This window comes from Anomaloglossus baeobatrachus, chromosome 9, assembly GCF_048569485.1.
Source record: "Anomaloglossus baeobatrachus isolate aAnoBae1 chromosome 9, aAnoBae1.hap1, whole genome shotgun sequence".
Lineage (NCBI taxonomy): Eukaryota > Metazoa > Chordata > Amphibia > Anura > Aromobatidae > Anomaloglossus > Anomaloglossus baeobatrachus.
This window is the reverse complement of record NC_134361.1, coordinates 223753307-223771661: the sequence shown is the minus strand read 5'-3', so window position 1 is coordinate 223771661 and position 18355 is coordinate 223753307. Positions and strand designations below refer to the sequence as shown.

General features: G+C 43.2%; 1 protein-coding gene across 6 annotated transcripts in view; it reads right to left on the bottom strand.

Moving 5' to 3' along the window:
* The window catches only part of CACNA1B (calcium voltage-gated channel subunit alpha1 B), a 391414-nt gene that overhangs the window by 127493 nt on the left and 245566 nt on the right, over positions 1 to 18355 (bottom strand). For all 6 annotated transcript variants that reach the window (XM_075324631.1, XM_075324630.1, XM_075324633.1 and 3 more), the window contains exons 10-17: positions 10817 to 11026; positions 7862 to 7974; positions 7343 to 7455; positions 7002 to 7133; positions 6780 to 6852; positions 6532 to 6649; positions 4148 to 4215; positions 3051 to 3157 (exon numbers count right to left, since the gene is read on the bottom strand). In XM_075324631.1, the coding sequence (XP_075180746.1) occupies positions 3051 to 3157; positions 4148 to 4215; positions 6532 to 6649; positions 6780 to 6852; positions 7002 to 7133; positions 7343 to 7455; positions 7862 to 7974; positions 10817 to 11026 (934 nt within the window). The remainder of the gene's footprint in view (positions 1 to 3050; positions 3158 to 4147; positions 4216 to 6531; positions 6650 to 6779; positions 6853 to 7001; positions 7134 to 7342; positions 7456 to 7861; positions 7975 to 10816; positions 11027 to 18355) is intronic.

Sequence of the window (18355 nt, the reverse complement as noted above, 5' to 3'; positions counted from 1 at the left end):
TATCTATCTACCTATCTATCTATCTATCTATCTATCTATCTATCTATCTATCTATCTATCTATCTATCTATCTATCTATCTATCCCTCTATCTATCTATCTATCTATCTATCTATCTATCTATCTATCTATCTATCCCTCTATCAATCTATCTATCTATCTATCTATCTATCCCTCTATCTATCTATCCCTCTATCTATCCCTCTATCGATCTATCCCTCTATCTATCCCTCTATCTATCCCTCTATCTATCTATCTATCTATCTATCTATCTATCTATCTATCTATCTATCTATCTATCTATCTATCTATCTATCCCTCTATCTATCTATCTATCTATCTATCCCTCTATCTATCTATCTATCTATCTATCTATCTATCTATCCCTCTATCTATCTATCTATCTATCCCTCTATCTATCTATCTATCTATCTATCTATCTATCTATCTATCTATCTATCTATCTATCTATCTTTGCAGCTCTTTCCCTTGTTTACCTCTATTGTACACATCACACGGGTCGGGAGGTATGGACGGTTAACAATACAATGACCACAATAGGAAAAAAAAGACACAAATAATTAAAATACCAACAAAAAAAGAAAAAAAAAAGGCAACTGAGAGAGTGTCAGCTCCCAGGACTAGCCGCCTGTATCTCTGGCTGTGTTTTGTCCCTGGATTCTGATATTGGCACAGGGCTGACAATTGCTGTAGCTATATTGATTGGTGGGTGATGCGGCAGTGACCGGTGCCCGTTCCCCCAGAGCAGGATGTGCCGTCCTCGCCGGGCAGTAATTTGTGAATCCAGGCTCTTCTTCATCTCGCTGATGTCCACATCTCGTCTGTGAGGTCAGATCTTTGGGAGGGAGTCGCTTTCGGTCTGACTCCCGGGACAGACACACAAATAACCGGGATATCCTATATTTTTCCAATAACCTGCGTTACCTCACAGAAAGTCGCCTCATGCGAGATCTGTGGGATTAAAGGTGACGATCCGGACACGGCTGGAAATAATAATCGTCAAATGCCGATGTCAGAACCTGAGGGCTATGGAAGCCGTCTGTGGTAGGCCACAACTTTCTCTGTCCCAGCCACTAGTTTAAAGTTATCACCTATCCACATGAAAGGGTATAACCTACAGGTTGTGGGGGTTCAACGTCTGGGACCACAGGGGGCCGCAGAGCCTCATCTATAATGGAGCAGCAGTGTATTCTACAGTATGTAGAGCTGTTATCAGTCAATATAAAGGAGGAGGAGGTGAGCTGTGATATCACCTATTGTGAATGGTGGATCCTGTGTTATCTACTGTATATAGAGGTGTTATCAGTCATTGTACAGGAGGGGGAGAAGGTGAGCTGTGACACCACCTATTGTGAATGGTAGATCCTGTGTTATTTTCTGTATATAGAGGTGTTATCAGTCATTGTACAGGAGGAGGAGGGGAGCTGTGATATCACCTATAGTGAATGGTGGATCATGTGTTATCTACTGTATATAGAGTGGTTATCAGTCAATATACAGGAGGTGGAGGTGAGCTGTGATATCATCTAATTGTGAATAGTAGACCCCGTGTTATCTACCCTATATAGAGCTGTTATCAGTCAATATACAGGAGGAGGTGAGCTTTGATATGACCTATTGTGAATGGTGGATCCTTTGTTATCTACTGTATATAAAGGTGTTATCAGTCATTGTACAGGAGGAGGAAGTGAGCTGTGACATCACCTATAGTGAATGGTAGATCCTGTGTTATCTACTGTATATAGAGGTGTTATCAGTCATTGTACAGGAGGAGGCGGAGGTGAGCTGTGATATCACCTATTGTGATTGATGGATCCTGTGTTATCTACAATGTATAGTATGAGCCTAGTATAAGGCCTAGTGGATTTTCGATGTGTGTATGAATATTTCTTTTTCTCCTGATCCTCTCATTGTAAGGACTCTGGAAAGATGGGTCCCTTTTGTGGGAACAGCTCAGACTATGTGGAAATGACTGAATTTACCCCAAGCACTCGGCGTCAGAGCTCCTCGTCTCTTTTTGTATGTGGAGTGGCTTTTTTCAGACACCAGCCGTGTTGGACACTTTAGAGCATGGACCTTTTTTTGCTGATTTCACATCAGCAGCGCCAGATATCGCCAGCAGTCATATAAGCTGGATTATAAATGTAGGCAGCCATCTCGCTGCATCCATCGTGAGCAAAACCCACGTCCATCTGCTCAGGAATACTCGCCCATCTGACTTCCACATCTGCTTTTTCGTTTTTTTCTGTGCTGCAGGGAGCGCTGACAGATTGTCCGGTTGCCTGCATCTTATCGTGGTGTGAGGCGTCTATTAAGAATAAGTACGTGCGTAAAAGTAATGTTCACTATTAACATCAGAGGTGTTTAACCTGGGTCTGGTTGTCCACTGTGAACCCCTGACAATATGCTCTGTGGAAAATGGGACCCCGATTGGGACTCTGCTCTAGGGGGAAAACTCCTGGAAATAAGCGATTCACGTTATTACTTAGTGTCCTGCCCGTGTATAGGATAATTATAGTCCTATGTTCCCCGGGGGATGACTTCATGTATGTGATTTCAATAATTGCAGTCACATGCCAACTAGACTTTCCTCCACTGGAGTCTTGTCTGCATGTGACCGCATAAATGACCACCTATTCACAGGGGAATTCTGACAGTGTGCACATCGCACGCCGCCACATTTACTGACTGCACACTTTTCTTCTCAGCCAGTAAAACATCTTAAAGACTCCTGAAACTACTCAGACATCTGCTTCATTTCACTAAGGGGTACTTTGCACACAGAGATAAATCTTTGGCAGATCTGTGGTTGCAGTGAAATCATGGACATATTGTTCCATTTGTACACAGGCACAAACCTGGCACTGATTGTCCACAATTTCACTGCAACCACAGATCTGCCACAGATTTATCTCTGTGTGCAAAGTAGCCCTAAGAGGCAAAAATCTTTTACTTGAGGTGGACAGCACCTAGACTGGGTATTCCTTCAAACCTGGGAATTGGGGAAAAATCTACATTATTGATCCTTACGCTGTAATTGAAAGATTCGCCGCTGACATGGGACTGACTTCCGCCACCTCTTTGGCTTTTTGCAGCGCCAGTTTCTGATTTGTTGCTTCTTCCATCTCCTCCTCATCCTATAAGGAGCAAAAAGCTAATTTTGTGATCCACATACAGTAACAAAATCACATGTAGTTTACAAGTAGAAACAAGCCATGTATCCAGAACAGATCTGTTCCTTAGGACGTTGACTCTTCGTCTGCTGATGGGACCTACTATGAACTTAAACAAGCCATGTATCCAGAACAGATCTGTTCCTTAGGACGTTGACTGTTCGTCTGCTGATGGGACCCACTATGGACTTATTTAAGCCATATGTATCCAGAATAGATCTGTTCCTTAGAACGTCGACGATTTGTCTGCAGATGGGACCCACTATGGACTTAAGCAATGTATCCAGGACAGATCTGTTCCTTAGGATGTCAACTCTTCGTCTGCTGAGAGGACCCACTATGAACTTAAACAAGCTATGTATCCAGAACAGATCTATTCCATAGGACGTTGACTCTTCGTCTCCTAATGGAACCTACTATGGACTTAAACAAGCTATGTATCCAGAACAGATCTGTTCCTTAGGACGTTGGCTCTTCGTCTGCTGATGGGCCCCCCTATGGACTTAAACAAGCTATGTTTCCAGAACAGATCTATTCCATAGGACGTTGACTCTTCGTCTGCTAATGGGCCCCCCTATGGACTTAAACAAGTCATGTATCCAGAACAGATCTCTTCATTAGGATGTTGACTCTTCGTCTGCTGATGGGACCCACTATGGACTTAAAGGGGTATTCTCAAGTTTTAAAATTAATCGCCTATTCATTGGATAGCGAATAAGTTTTCGATCGCTGGAGGTCTGACCACCGTGGATCTCAGTGATGTAAAGAATCGGGGCTCCTGATAATGGCCGTCGATGGTGAGCATTCATTCTAATAAGAGCGCAGAAGATCAGCAGAGCCCTAAGGTAAGGGCTATACGAGCAGAATAATATTTGTGCTGTACCATTTCTATTCATATCAGGCCTCTCAGCACAAGCAGACCGAAAAATTATTTATAGCAGAGGTTTCACATACCTTGGTCAATTCCTGTGCGTTAGCCAGATTGTCAACAGCAATAGCTAAGAATACATTCAAAAGAGTATCTTAGATGGACGAAAGTTAAGGACATGACGTCAGGATATAAATCTGTGCTCCGATCCTATTTCTATACTAATGTATGCCAAGGAGGTTTCCAGTCTGGGCATAAATTATTGCATTCAGTGCCATAGACTATGGGCAGAGCGCAGGGATGACCTGCGCTCCATTTAACTCCTCATGGCTATGGTCCTGCACCTGGGGTGGAGGACTGGGAACACAGGATCAACGGCTCTGGTAATTTCCATAATGAAAAGAGAATCCGCAGGTGGGAATATGAACTATATAGGTGCTTGATTTAGGGTCTGAATTGTTTGGAGTCTAATCTGAGATCTGAATTCAGTTAGTGGTCTGGTTTGGCTTGGACTGGCTGTAGTCCTGCGGTTGAGAAGTAAAACGGGGAAGACACAATCCTCCATTCTGGTGCTTGCCCTAAAGAGACGTGAAGCCACAAGTGGAGATATGAATTAGTTAGGTCCCTGATCTGGAGGTCTGAATTAATTTAGGGGTCTGGACTATGGTCTTAGTTATTTTGGAGGTCTGATTTCATTTAGGGGTCTGGACTATGGTCTGAGTTATTTTGGAGGTCTGATTTCATTTAGGGGTCTGGACTATGGTCTGAGTTATTTTGGAGGTTTAAATTCATTTAAGAGTCTGGACTATGGTCTAAGTGATTTTTGGAGGTCTGAATTCATTTAGGCATCTGGACTATGGTCTGAGTTATTTTGGAGGTCTGATTTCATTTAGGGGTCTGGACTATGGTCTGAGTTATTTTGGAGGTTTAAATTCATTTAAGATTCTGGACTATTGTCTGAGGGATTTTTGGAGGTCTGAATTCATTTAGGCATCTGGACTATGGTCTGAGTTATTTTAGAGGTCTGAATTCATTTAAGAGTCTGGACTATGGTCTGAGTTATTTTGGAGGTCTCAATTCATTTAGGCATCTGGACTATGGTCTCAGTTATTTTGGAGATCTGAATTAATTTAGAAGTCTGGACGGTGCTCTCAGTTTGTTTGGAGGTCTGAATTCATTTAGGAGTCTGGACTATGGTCTCAGTTATTTTGGACGCCTGAATTAATTTAGGGGTCTAGACTATGGTCTGTTATTTTGGGGGGTCTAAATTCATTTAGGGGTCTGGACTATTATCTGCGTTATTTTAAGGGTCTGATCTGAAATCTGAATTTATGTAATGCCTGATCTGGGGTCTGAATTAATTTAGGGGTCTGGACTATGGTCTAAGCTATTTTGGAGGTCTGAATTCATTTTAGGGATCTGGACTATGGTCTGAGTTATTTTGGAGCTCTGAATTCAATTTAGGAGCCTGGACTATGGTCTGAGTTATGTTGGAGGTCTGAATTCATTTTAGGGGTCTGGACTATGGTCTGAGTTATTTTGGAGGTCTGAATTAATTTAAGAGTCTGGACTATGGTCTGAGTTATTTTGGAGGTCTGAATTCATTTAGGCATCTGGACTATGGTCTCAGTTATTTTGGAGATCTGAATTAATTTAGAAGTCTGGACGGTGCTCTCGGTTTGTTTGGAGGTCAGAATTCATTTAGGAGTCTGGACTATGGTCTCAGTTATTTTGGACGCCTGAATTAATTTAGGGGTCTAGACTATGGTCTGTTATTTTGGGGGGTCTAAATTCATTTAGGGGTCTGGACTATTATCTGCGTTATTTTAAGGGTCTGATCTGAAATCTGAATTTATGTAATGCCTGATCTGGGGTCTGAATTAATTTAGGGGTCTGGACTATGGTCTAAGCTATTTTGGAGGTCTGAATTCATTTTAGGGATCTGGACTATGGTCTGAGTTATTTTGGAGCTCTGAATTCAATTTAGGAGCCTGGACTATGGTCTGAGTTATATGGAGGTCTGAATTCATTTTAGGGGTCTGGACTATGGTCTGAGTTATTTTGGAGGTCTGAATTCATTTAGGAGTCTGGACAATGGAGTGTTATTTTGGAGGTCTGAATTCATTTTTGGGGTCTGGACTATGGTCTGAGTTATTTTGGTGGTCTGAAATCATTTAGGAGTCTGGACAATGGAATGTTATTTTGGAGGTCTGAATTCATTTTATGGATCTGGACTATGGTCTGAGTTATTTTGGAAGTCTGAATTCAATTTAGGGGTCTGGACTATGGTCTGTGATATTTTAAGGGTGTGACCTGAGATCTGAATTTTTTAGGTATCTGATCTGGGGTCTGAATTCATTTAGGGGTCTGGACTGGGGTCTGAGTCATCGTGACAAATACCCATTTATTCAGATGGGATTAACCCTTTAATGGACGTTTTAAGAAGAACATTTGGCAAACGAAAGGATACAGTTTCCAAACAATGTAAGGATGATGAAATAAACACAGGAGTACATTCCTTTGCTGACGCCTCCTTGTGACTCGATGCCAAAATACATGACGGTGTTCCAGTCCTCTCCTGTCAGGATCTACCATAAAAACGACAATAAGGTTCGAAAAACAATCAATTTTGGCATCATATCGTAAGTGAAGGCTGCAGTGACAAGTTCTAGCAACCAAAAGGCAACTGCTACCCAGAAGATCGTCATCATCACGCACCTGAAACACAGTTAGTATGGCGGTGGGGAAGGTGTCAAAATTTGTATTTCTCGTCTCTTCTTCAAAGTAAAATCTGAAAAAAATATTAAAATATGAAATATTAACATTTTTATTAAAGTACGGGAAAGTAAACTTATTGACTCCTGGAAAATGGGACCATTTGTTGAAAACAAGATCATTTTGGACTTACTGGTCCTCTCGACGTGGATATAGGATACTCACTGTCCCCCAAAAAGTTGCATCCCAAGAAGAGCAAAGACTACAATGAAGAGGAAAAGCAGAAACAACAGGCTGACGATAGACTTCATGGAGTTCAACAACGAAACCACCAAGTTTCGGAGAGAGTTCCAGTACCTGGAAGCAAAATCGGCACAGGTCAAGTTGAAAGGATCTTAAAAGAGCCCATGTGATGAGCCAATAAGTACGGTAATTTAGAAGTTGTGGTTTTTTCCTGAAAATTTTGGCAAGAACATTTGCGTAAATTTTGGTAAATTTTAATTTTGTAAGAAATCAAATTTCAAAACAATCTATGGAGGTCGGAAAAGGAAAGAGAGACTTCTTACTTTGTTACTTTAAAGATACGAAGAAGACGTAAAGCTCGGAGGACGCTGATCCCAAATGATGTTCCCGGTTTTACTGCTGCCCAGATCACCTCAAAAATACTTCCGACTATCACCTGGAAAAGTAACAAGGGGATATTTCAGGACGCTAGTCACCTACATTTATAAAAGCCATTGTATTGTCAGCCATCATTTCAATCGAAGGCTGCAACTTTTTGCCCAGGCAGCTGAATGTGACCAAGTCGATGGGTGTAAGAGTAAGTAGAGACCAGTCAATCCTCCCCCTTCCCTTAACGCCACCTGTTTTTACGTCTATTGGTCTCCAACCTGTGAACTTTGAATTTCTGCCAAACTACAATAACTAGACTGGGAATGTACAGATTGGTACAACCGGTTGGAGATCATCGATGTACCGAAATAACAAGGTCTCCAAAATCTTTTTGCACCTTTTCTATCACTATTGCTATTTTGCGCAGATTTGGAGGGAATGTATGATAATGCACAACAGGTATAATTACCTACCCCGAAATCAAAGCAGTTGAATGATGAGTGGAAGTAATTCCGAGGTCCCAGACCATACATCTTCATCGACATTTCCGTTAGAAAAAGGCCCAGGAAAACAAACTCTGCAAAATCTGAAGGAGGGTGGACATTTTTGTTTACTCAAAGTAAGCGTCTTACTGCACCCAATATTGGGAACTAAGAATCAGTGATGTCACCTATCAATCACACTCCATATAAGAATCAGTGATGTCACCTACCAATCACATTCTATAGGATAATCAGTGATGTCACCCACCAATCACACTGTATAGGAGAATCAGTGATGTCATCTACCAATTACACTCCATAGAAGAATCAGTGATGTCACCTATCAATCACACTCCATAGGGAATTAGTGATGTCACCTAACAATCACGCCCCTTAGGAGACTCAGTGATGTCATCTACCAATCACTCTCCATAGGAGAATCAGTGATGTCACCACCCAATCACACTCCATAGGACAATTAGTGATGTCACCTATCAATCACACTCCATAGGAGAATCAGTGATGTCACTTATTAATCACACTGCATAGGAGACTCAGTGATGTCACCTACCAATCACACTCCATAGGAGAATAAGTGATGTCACCTACCAATCACACTCCATATGAGAATCAGTGATGTCACCTACCAATCACACTCCATATGAGAATCAGTGATGTCACCTTCCAATCACACTCCATATGAGAATCAGTGATGTCACCCACCAATCAAAATCTGAAGGAGGGTGTACATTTTTCTTTAACTAAAATAAAGGTCTTACTGCACCTAATATTGGGAACTAAAAATCAGTGATGTCACCTAACAACTAAGTCAAATATGAGAGTCAGTGATGTCACTTACCAACTATGCCCCATATGAGAATCAGTAATGTCACTTACCAATCACACCCCATATAATAATTAGTGATGTCACCTAACAACTATGCCCCATATGAGAATCAGTGATGTCACTTAATGACTAAGCCCCATATAAGAATTAGTGATGTCACCTATCAATTACATTCCATATGAGAATCAGTGATGTCACCTAACAACTAAGCCCCATATGAGAATCAGTGATGTCACCTAATGACTAAGCACGATATGAGAATCAGTGATGTCACCTAATGACTAAGCACCATATGAGAATCAGTGATGTCACCTAATGACTAAGCACCATATGAGAATCAGTGATGTCACCTATCAATCACACTCCATATAAGAATCAGTGATATCGACTAACAACTATGCCCCATATGAGAATCAGTGATGTCACCTAATGACTAAGCACCATATGAGAATCAGTGATGTCACCTATCAATCACACTCCATATAAGAATCAGTGATATCGACTAACAACTATGCCCCATATGAGAATCAGTGATGTCACCTAATGGCTAAGCCCTATATAAGAATTAGTGTTGTCACCTATCAATCACATTCCATATAAGGATCAGTGATATCGACTAACAACTAAGCCCCATATAAGAATCAGTGATGTCACCTAATGGCTAAGTCCCATATAAGAATTAGTGATGTCACCTATCAATCACATTCCATATGAGAATTAGTGATGTCACCTAACAACTAAGCCCCATATGAGAATCAGTGATGTCATCTACCAATCACATTGAATATGAGAATCTGTGATGGCATACTAACACAAATTTGCAGGACCCTGGTCCAGCAGCTTCATCAGTAATCTGTGCCACTGGATTATGGCCCTATCCTCAGTTGTACCATTTACATTCCTAATGATAAGTGTGATGCCGTCCACCATATTCATTGTCTGAGGATGCAGCCTAGGAGCTCATTGTGAACCCCCTCCTCTCCACACACGTTGCTCCAGTCGCGGCCTCCATACTCCGCAGCCTTCATATCCATTATTTACAGGCGCACCATTTCCACATCTGCTCAGTCCCGGTGACCTGTTACGTCTTTCCTGATACAAACGATACTTTTATATATACCGACTAAAGTAGGTTACACGTCAGTGGTGATATAAATAGTACCCTTCTGTTCGAATGGGGTCTGTAATAAGGCGTCTTAAGAAATGTTGCGTGCTTGCACTGCACAGCACCTGCCCAATGACAGATTAAGGGTCAATATGATTTTTTTTTTTCAAAGGGGGTAGTGCAGGATTGGAAAAACATATTTTGTTTTTTCCTTCCCAAAACAACACTACACCAGTTCTCAGGTTGTGTGTGGCTTTCCAGCTCTGCCCTATGAGCAGGACTGAGCTGCAGTACCTCGCATGACCTCAGGGAAGGTGTGGTGCTGTTACAGAGCTGCCAAGCCTTTGTAATCCCTGATTATGTAATGGATAATGGTAAGAACATTATAAACATTATGTTTTTTATCAGTATTATTGAGGACCTGTCAATTCCTTAAAAAACTACAATAATTGTCTTGTAAAAATCCCCCAGCTCCCCCGATTCTGCCGCTCTTTTCTGTTTTCCCATGCGTCGCTCCATTGCAGAGATATTCATGTTTGTTTCTTCTGGAGCGAGATATGTGAAATCTCTGCTTCCAGCCCAACTGGTGGATTTTCAGTCTTCCCTGAGTGCGTACGATTTCACCCAGAGGCCGCCATTCTCAGTTTGGCAGCTTATAAGCAGTGTCTAGGAGGGAGAGGGGAAAGCACACGCCCCCAGAGAAGACTGTCAAGAAGTCGGACTACAAGCAGAGATTTCACATACTGTGCATCCAATGAGAAAAATGTGAAAATTTTTCCAATGAAGCGATTCAGCACAAAATGAACACTCAGAAACTTGTACAAGTTATTTGTCTGGATACTGTTAATCATAAGCTGATATTTTTGGATGTGTTCCCTGAAAATAGCCTAAAAATAAAAATTTTTTTGGCCTCCAGTTTCTAAGTTTTTTCTTCTTATACACATTTTTTAAAAACTGATCTATTTGCGTTCTGGGTCACATGTTTGGTACTTACACAGGGCTTTGGTGAGCCAGGCGGGCTGGTTGTAGTGTACGATGGCAACACAAAGGGTGTTCAATGCCACCACGCACAGTACAAACCAGTAGAAGCTCTGCGCTTTCACCATGCGGCGGATAAAGAAACGGAACATCTTCTCCTTGCGTCGCAGGTAAGACGAGCTCTCGTTTTTCCCACTTTTCAAGCTGGAACGAGCAAAGGGAGAACCTGTAAAGAAGCAAATTGAGATCATCATTAGGTTTGGAATCCCAAGACCTTGCGCTTAGTATAACTCTATGTATCGGTAGCGCACTGAGCGTTCCTTTTAAACGGATTTTTCCTTTTCTCAATTATTCATCATTTTCAAGATTTTTGCTACCTATGAATAAATGGAAAAAGTCTTCAGGTAGAAAACCTATTTCTATGTAATGCTTTTCACAGCTGACTATTTGTTACAATTGTATTTATGCTAAGCAACGAGACAAAAATATTTTTTCTTGCACTCATAAATTGTATTAGTAGTGTTTTGTAAACATAGGATTGTCCACATCATGTCACACAAAGTTTTGCACAAACGTCACCGTCATGGCAGCATTAGACTCTGTTCAGATTGCAGATTCTGGCACTCTGCCTGATTGTTTCTCTGGTGTTTGGGATCAACACAGATTCATAGCCAGGCTAGCAAGAGTTAATCTCTGCTAGTCCGCTTGCTCCTTTAATCACATGTTGCGGGGAAACCTATCACATCTGCTCCCCTCCTATTTATGCTGGTGGAATCCTTCCACCCATGCCAGCTATAGTTTATTGCATGTTGGTCTGTGAGTTGTGGTGTCCCAGACTGTCTGGTGAAGGTTGTGCTTAAGTTGTTGTGGCGTTTACCCCTGTTGTTTTGTAGCTTCCTTCCTGCTCTTGTTTTTCCTTCTGAATCTCTAATTGTCTTTACCTTTTGTATGTGCGTTCTGTGTGTGGGAGTTTTGGTTTTCCCTTGTCTGTCTTTATCTGTGGTTTTCAACACACTCCTGTCCTTGGGGGGAGGAGGAATCGGATCAGGACTGGTCAGGAGCTGGGCCAGGAATGAGACTCAGGCATCCCCACCATCAGGAGTATCCTTGATATTAGGGATAGCATAGGGCCCCCTAGCTTGAGAGACAGATTAGGAGCCCCGGTTCCCCGCTATCCAATAGTCATCACCAGAATGCAGAAGGAACTATTGCCTCATCCGAGGTGAAAAAGTAGCCAAAACCCACCTGTTGGTTGCCTCCTACATGAAAGCTATGAAGATCCTCTCGCAAAATTAAAGGGGTCATTAAACCTTCAATAAATGGCGACAAAATACTTATACCATGAGTGGCGCGGGGTCGCTGTGGTTTGTTTAGCCAATAGTACGTCTTGCAATGCTCTGAGGGAGGTGCGCCCAAGCTAGGAAGCTATCGAAACGAATGATTACCTACCTTCCGTCTTACCAAACTATGACGAACACAAACTCGCTTGGGGTCCAGTGGACCACAGGTGCCTAATTAAGGGTTAATCAGGCTATGGTTTGCAAACCGGACTCCCAACCTGATCTTTGTATCCAGGATAGGTTTCAGTTGTAGCAAACTGTGCACACGCGGCATTTTTTGATCCATTTTTTAGTGCAGTTTTGTCACAAAACTTCAAGCAAATCCTGATGCCAGCAAAGTCAATGAGAAGCCTGAAATTTTGTGCACGTTGAGCTTCTTCCTTGCAGATTTGGTGCAGAAAATAATCCGTGTCAATTCTTTCAGCGTTTTAGGCATAGAAGTGGTGTCTAGGTATAGTAAAGTATCCATGCACTATGCAATGAAACCACCTATAGCGCCACCTGGTGGAAAACAACGGAGTTAACATTTTTACCTCGAAAACGGAACGAGATAGAGAAAAAAAGTGAATTACAAAGTTTTGGGCGTCATCAATTCAATATGAATCCACACCTTGCATACAGAAACGCTATGATTAGAAGGTGTAAACCTCACAAGGCTGCGGACGTGAAGCGACACCTCATGGAGGCCTCCTACAAGTCATTGGGTATGGTGGCTGTGTGGAATGGCCTCCGCTCACCTGACCTGACCCCATTGGACTTCTTTCTGTGAGGTCACATCAAACAGCAGGTGTATGCGACCCCTCCACCAACATTGCAGGACCTACCATCACGTATCTCAGATGCTTGTGCACACGTGTCACCTGCCATATTGCACAGCGTGCAGCAAGATACAGTATGCTGTGCAGAGGCCAGATGTGCATTGCAGCCATATACAGTATGCTGTGCAGAGTCCAGATGTGCATTGCAGCAAGATACAGTATGCTGTGCAGAGGCCAGATGTGCATTGCAGCAAGATACAGTATGCTGTGCAGAGGCCAGATGTGCATTGCAGCAAGATACAGTATGCTGTGCAGAGGCCAGATGTGCATTGCAGCAAGATACAGTATGCTGTGCAGAGTCCAGATGTGCATTGCAGCCAGATACAGTATGCTGTGCAGAGGCCAGATGTGCATTGCAGCAAGATACAGTATGCTGTGCAGAGGCCAGATGTGCATTGCAGCAAGATACAGTATGCTGTGCAGAGTCCAGATGTGCATTGCAGCAAGATACAGTATGCTGTGCAGAGTCCAGATGTGCATTGCAGCAAGATACAGTATGCTGTGCAGAGGCCAGATGTGCATTGCAGCAAGATACAGTATGCTGTGCAGAGGCCAGATGTGCATTGCAGCCAGATACAGTATGCTGTGCAGAGGCCAGATGTGCATTGCAGCCAGATACAGTATGCTGTGCAGAGGCCAGACGTGCATTGCAGCCAGATACAGTATGCTGTGCAGAGGCCAGATGTGCATTGCAGCAAGATACAGTATGCTGTGCAGAGGCCAGATGTGCATTGCATCAAGATACAGTATGCTGTGCAGAGGCCAGATGTGCATTGCAGCCAGATACAGTATGCTGTGCAGAGGCCAGATGTGCATTGCAGCAAGATACAGTATGCTGTGCAGAGGCCAGATGTGCATTGCAGCAAGATACAGTATGCTGTGCAGAGGCCAGATGTGCATTGCAGCAAGATACAGTATGCTGTGCAGAGGCCAGATGTGCATTGCAGCAAGATACAGTATGCTGTGCAGAGGCCAGATGTGCATTGCAGCCAGATACAGTATGCTGTGCAGAGGCCAGATGTGCATTGCAGCAAGATACAGTATGCTGTGCAGAGGCCAGATGTGCATTGCAGCAAGATACAGTATGCTGTGCAGAGTCCAGATGTGCATTGCAGCAAGATACAGTATGCTGTGCAGAGGCCAGATGTGCATTGCAGCCAGATACAGTATGCTGTGCAGAGGCCAGATGTGCATTGCAGCAAGATACAGTATGCTGTGCAGAGGCCAGATGTGCATTGCAGCCATATACAGTATGCTGTGCAGAGGCCAGATGTGCATTGCAGCTGATGGGGGCCACTAATGAGCGCCATATGCGTGACCAGCATTCAATGTTCTGGGGGGGTCATGGGTTTCATATCATAGCATTTCTGTATGCAAGGTGTCGATTCGTATTGAATTGATGATGCCCTACATCTTTGTAATTCACGTTTTTCTCTATCTCGTTCCGTTCTCGAGATAAAAATGCTATCTCCGTTGTTTTCCACCAGGTGGCGCTATAGGTGGCTTCATTGCGTAGCGCATGGCTACTTTACTATACCTAGACACCACTTCTATGCCTATAGCTGCCACCGTTCTCAAGTTAATGGCGGTGGACAGGATATGGGTGGACACACTGTATATAGGTGCGGTGTATACAGGATATGGGTGGACACACTGTATATAGGTGCGGTGTATACAGGATATGGGTGGACACACTGTATATAGGTGCGGTGTATACAGGATATGGGTGGACACACTGTATATAGGTGCGGTGTATACAGGACATGGGTGGACACACTGTATATAGGTGCGGTGTATACAGGAGATGGGTGGACACACTGTATATAGGTGCGGTGTATACAGGAGATGGGTGGACACACTGTATATAGGTGCGGTGTATACAGGATATGGGTGGACACACTGTATATAGGTGCGGTGTATACAGGAGATGGGTGGACACACTGTATATAGGTGCGGTGTATACAGGATATGGGTGGACACACTGTATATAGGTGCGGTGTATACAGGATATGGGTGGACACACTGTATATAGGTGCGGTGTATACAGGATATTTGCTAAAAATCTCATTTTTTTATTGTAGTACAGTTGGAATAAATCTGTGAATTTGCACTTTTTATATGATGCATGCCAATTTCAGATCGTGCTGGCTCCCCTCTCTCTCTGTTTGGTCGTAGTTATGCTACAAATTCTGGTGGCCGGTCACCACCATGCCATGCACGCCTGATTTTGGTTTGCAATATATTCCTCCTGTTGGTAGCTGTTCAGATTCAGTTACCTCACCCCTTTCCACAGGCAATGCTAATTAAGCACCATCTTGGATCTTGTCCGCCTTTATCAATGGTTGCTGTTTGGCACTGGGAGGATCAGTTCTGATATAGTCCTGGTATGGTGCAGAGCTTGCTCCACATGCTGGGACCTGGGCTGGTCTCTATCCACAAGTGCCTTTTTTGCAACATAGAAGCGGCTATATACAGGTTACAGGTATGTGTGCTCCATTATGGTTCTGCTTTTAACTTTATCTAGGAGGCCGCATGGCACATGAAATACAGAATGTAGAGTAGGACCCCCCTATTGAGATTTGCCGTGACGTTGGCAGGGGGGGCTCAAAAAATTGATCAATTATTTGCTAAAAATCTCATTTTTTTTATTGTAGTACAGTTGGAATAAATCTGTGAATTTTCACTTTTTATATGATGCATGCCAATTTCAGATCGTGCTGGCTCCCCTCTCTCCACCCATATCCTGTATACACCGCACCTATATACAGTGTGTCCACCCATATTCTGTATACACCGCACCTATATACAGTGTGTCCACCCATATCCTGTATACACCACACCTATATACAGTGTATCCACCCATATCCTGTATACACCGCACCTATATACAGTGTGTCCACCCATATTCTGTATACACCGCACCTATATACAGTGTGTCCACCCATATCCTGTATACACCACACCTCTATACAGTGTATCCACCCATATCCTGTATACACCGCACCTATATACAGTGTGTCCACCCATATCCTGTATACACCGCACCTATATACAGTGTGTCCACCCATATCCTGTATACACCGCACCTATATACAGTGTGTCCACCCATATCCTGTATACACCGCACCTATATACAGTGTGTCCACCCATATCCTGTATACACCGCACCTATATACAGTGTGTCCACCCATATCCTGTATACACCGCACCTATATACAGCGTGTCCACCCATCTCCTGTATACACCGCACCTATATACAGTGTGTCCACCCATCTCCTGTATACACCGCACCTATATACAGCGTGTCCACCCATATCCTGTATACACCGCACCTATATACAGTGTGTCCACCCATATCCTGTATACACCGCACCTATATACAGTGTGCCCACCCATATCCTGTATACACCGCACCTATATACAGTGTGTCCACCCATATCCTGTATACACCGCACCTATATACAGTGTCCACCCATATCCTGTATACACCGCACCTCTATACAGTGTGTGCACCCATATCCTGTATACACCGCACCTATATACAGTGTGTCCACCCATCTTCTGTATACACCGCACCTATATACAGTGTGTCCACCCATATCCTGTATACACCGCACCTATATACAGTGTGTCCACCCATATCCTGTATACACCGCACCTATATACAGCGTGTCCACCCATCTCCTGTATACACCACACCTATATACAGCGTGTCCACCCATCTCCTGTATACACCGCACCTATATACAGCGTGTCCACCCATCTCCTGTATACACCACACCTATATACAGTGTGTCCACCCATCTCCTGTATACACCGCACCTATATACACTGTGTCCACCCATATCCTGTATACACCGCACCTATATACAGTGTGTCCACCCATATTCTGTATACACCGCACCTATATGCAGTGTGTCCACCCATATCCTGTATACACCGCACCTATATACAGTGTGTCCACCCATATCCTGTATACACCGCACCTATATACAGTGTGTCCACCCATATCCTGTATACACCGCACCTATATACAGTGTGCCCACCCATATCCTGTATACACCGCACCTATATACAGTGTGTCCACCCATATCCTGTATACACCGCACCTATATACAGTGTCCACCCATATCCTGTATACACCGCACCTCTATACAGTGTGTGCACCCATATCCTGTATACACCGCACCTATATACAGCGTGTCCACCCATCTCCTGTATACACCGCACCTATATACAGTGTGTCCACCCATATCCTGTATACACCGCACCTATATATACAGTGTGTCCACCCATATCCTGTATACACCGCACCTATATACAGTGTGTCCACCCATCTCCTGTATACACCGCACCTATATACAGTGTGTCCACCCATATCCTGTATACACCGCACCTATATACAGTGTGTCCACCCATATCCTGTATATTATTCAATATCTCCTTTGTCATAACCATAGGGGATCCAAGCTGCAAAAATACACACCTACAAGATTAAATATGGTCGACCAGAATTAGGAAGATATGGAATCTTTCTTTCCCAAACACTGCCACACATGCCTACAGGTTGTGTATGGTATTGCAGCTTATATTCCATGGAGTTCAAAAGCTGCAATACCGCACACATCCTGTATACAGGGGTGGCGATATTTTTGGAAGAATGTTTTTACAACCCTTGACAACCCCTTTAAGCTGCTTGCTATTGGATACCTAATGCAATGATTATAGGGCTTGAATACATTTTAAGAAGCCGGTCCATAGCTCAGACGTCTCTGGTGGTGTGAACGGATCGGTTACATCTAGACAGACTTTATAATGGCCGTGTCTGCTCTTATCACATTAGCCCTGGCTGCATAATCCACAATGGGTCAGTAATTGGCTTTGAGGATTTTTGGTAATGATGTTAACCACGGACCCAATCGAAGGTGTTCAGAGATGTCCTTAAATCCGCGGAGACGTTTCCAACCTTAATTATACATTGCTTGTGCGGAATTTATTATTTATAAGATTGGTCGCCGAAGCAGAAACTCACGTACACATCGAGGTTACAGCAAAAGAGGACGGGGAACTTCGCACTGCTCAAATTTTCGATATGACTCATCCAGCGCAGCCAGCGAAGCGTCGACCCTGGACAATACCGCGCCGCACACAACTCTATTTCTAGAGCTCAAGAAAAAAGCTCCGCACAATCCGGTGAGGGTCAAAATCACTTAAAAAGAAAACAATTCCTCTTTGATTCTACAAGGCAAGTTCATTTTTTTCCCAACACACTGAGGTGCAATAAATCCAATATTGTCACAGACCAATTATTCTATTTGCCATGAAAAGTTTCTATCTACAGTAATAGAGCTGGTAAAACACTGAACATAGTGAGGGGATGACCATTTCTGTAACAAG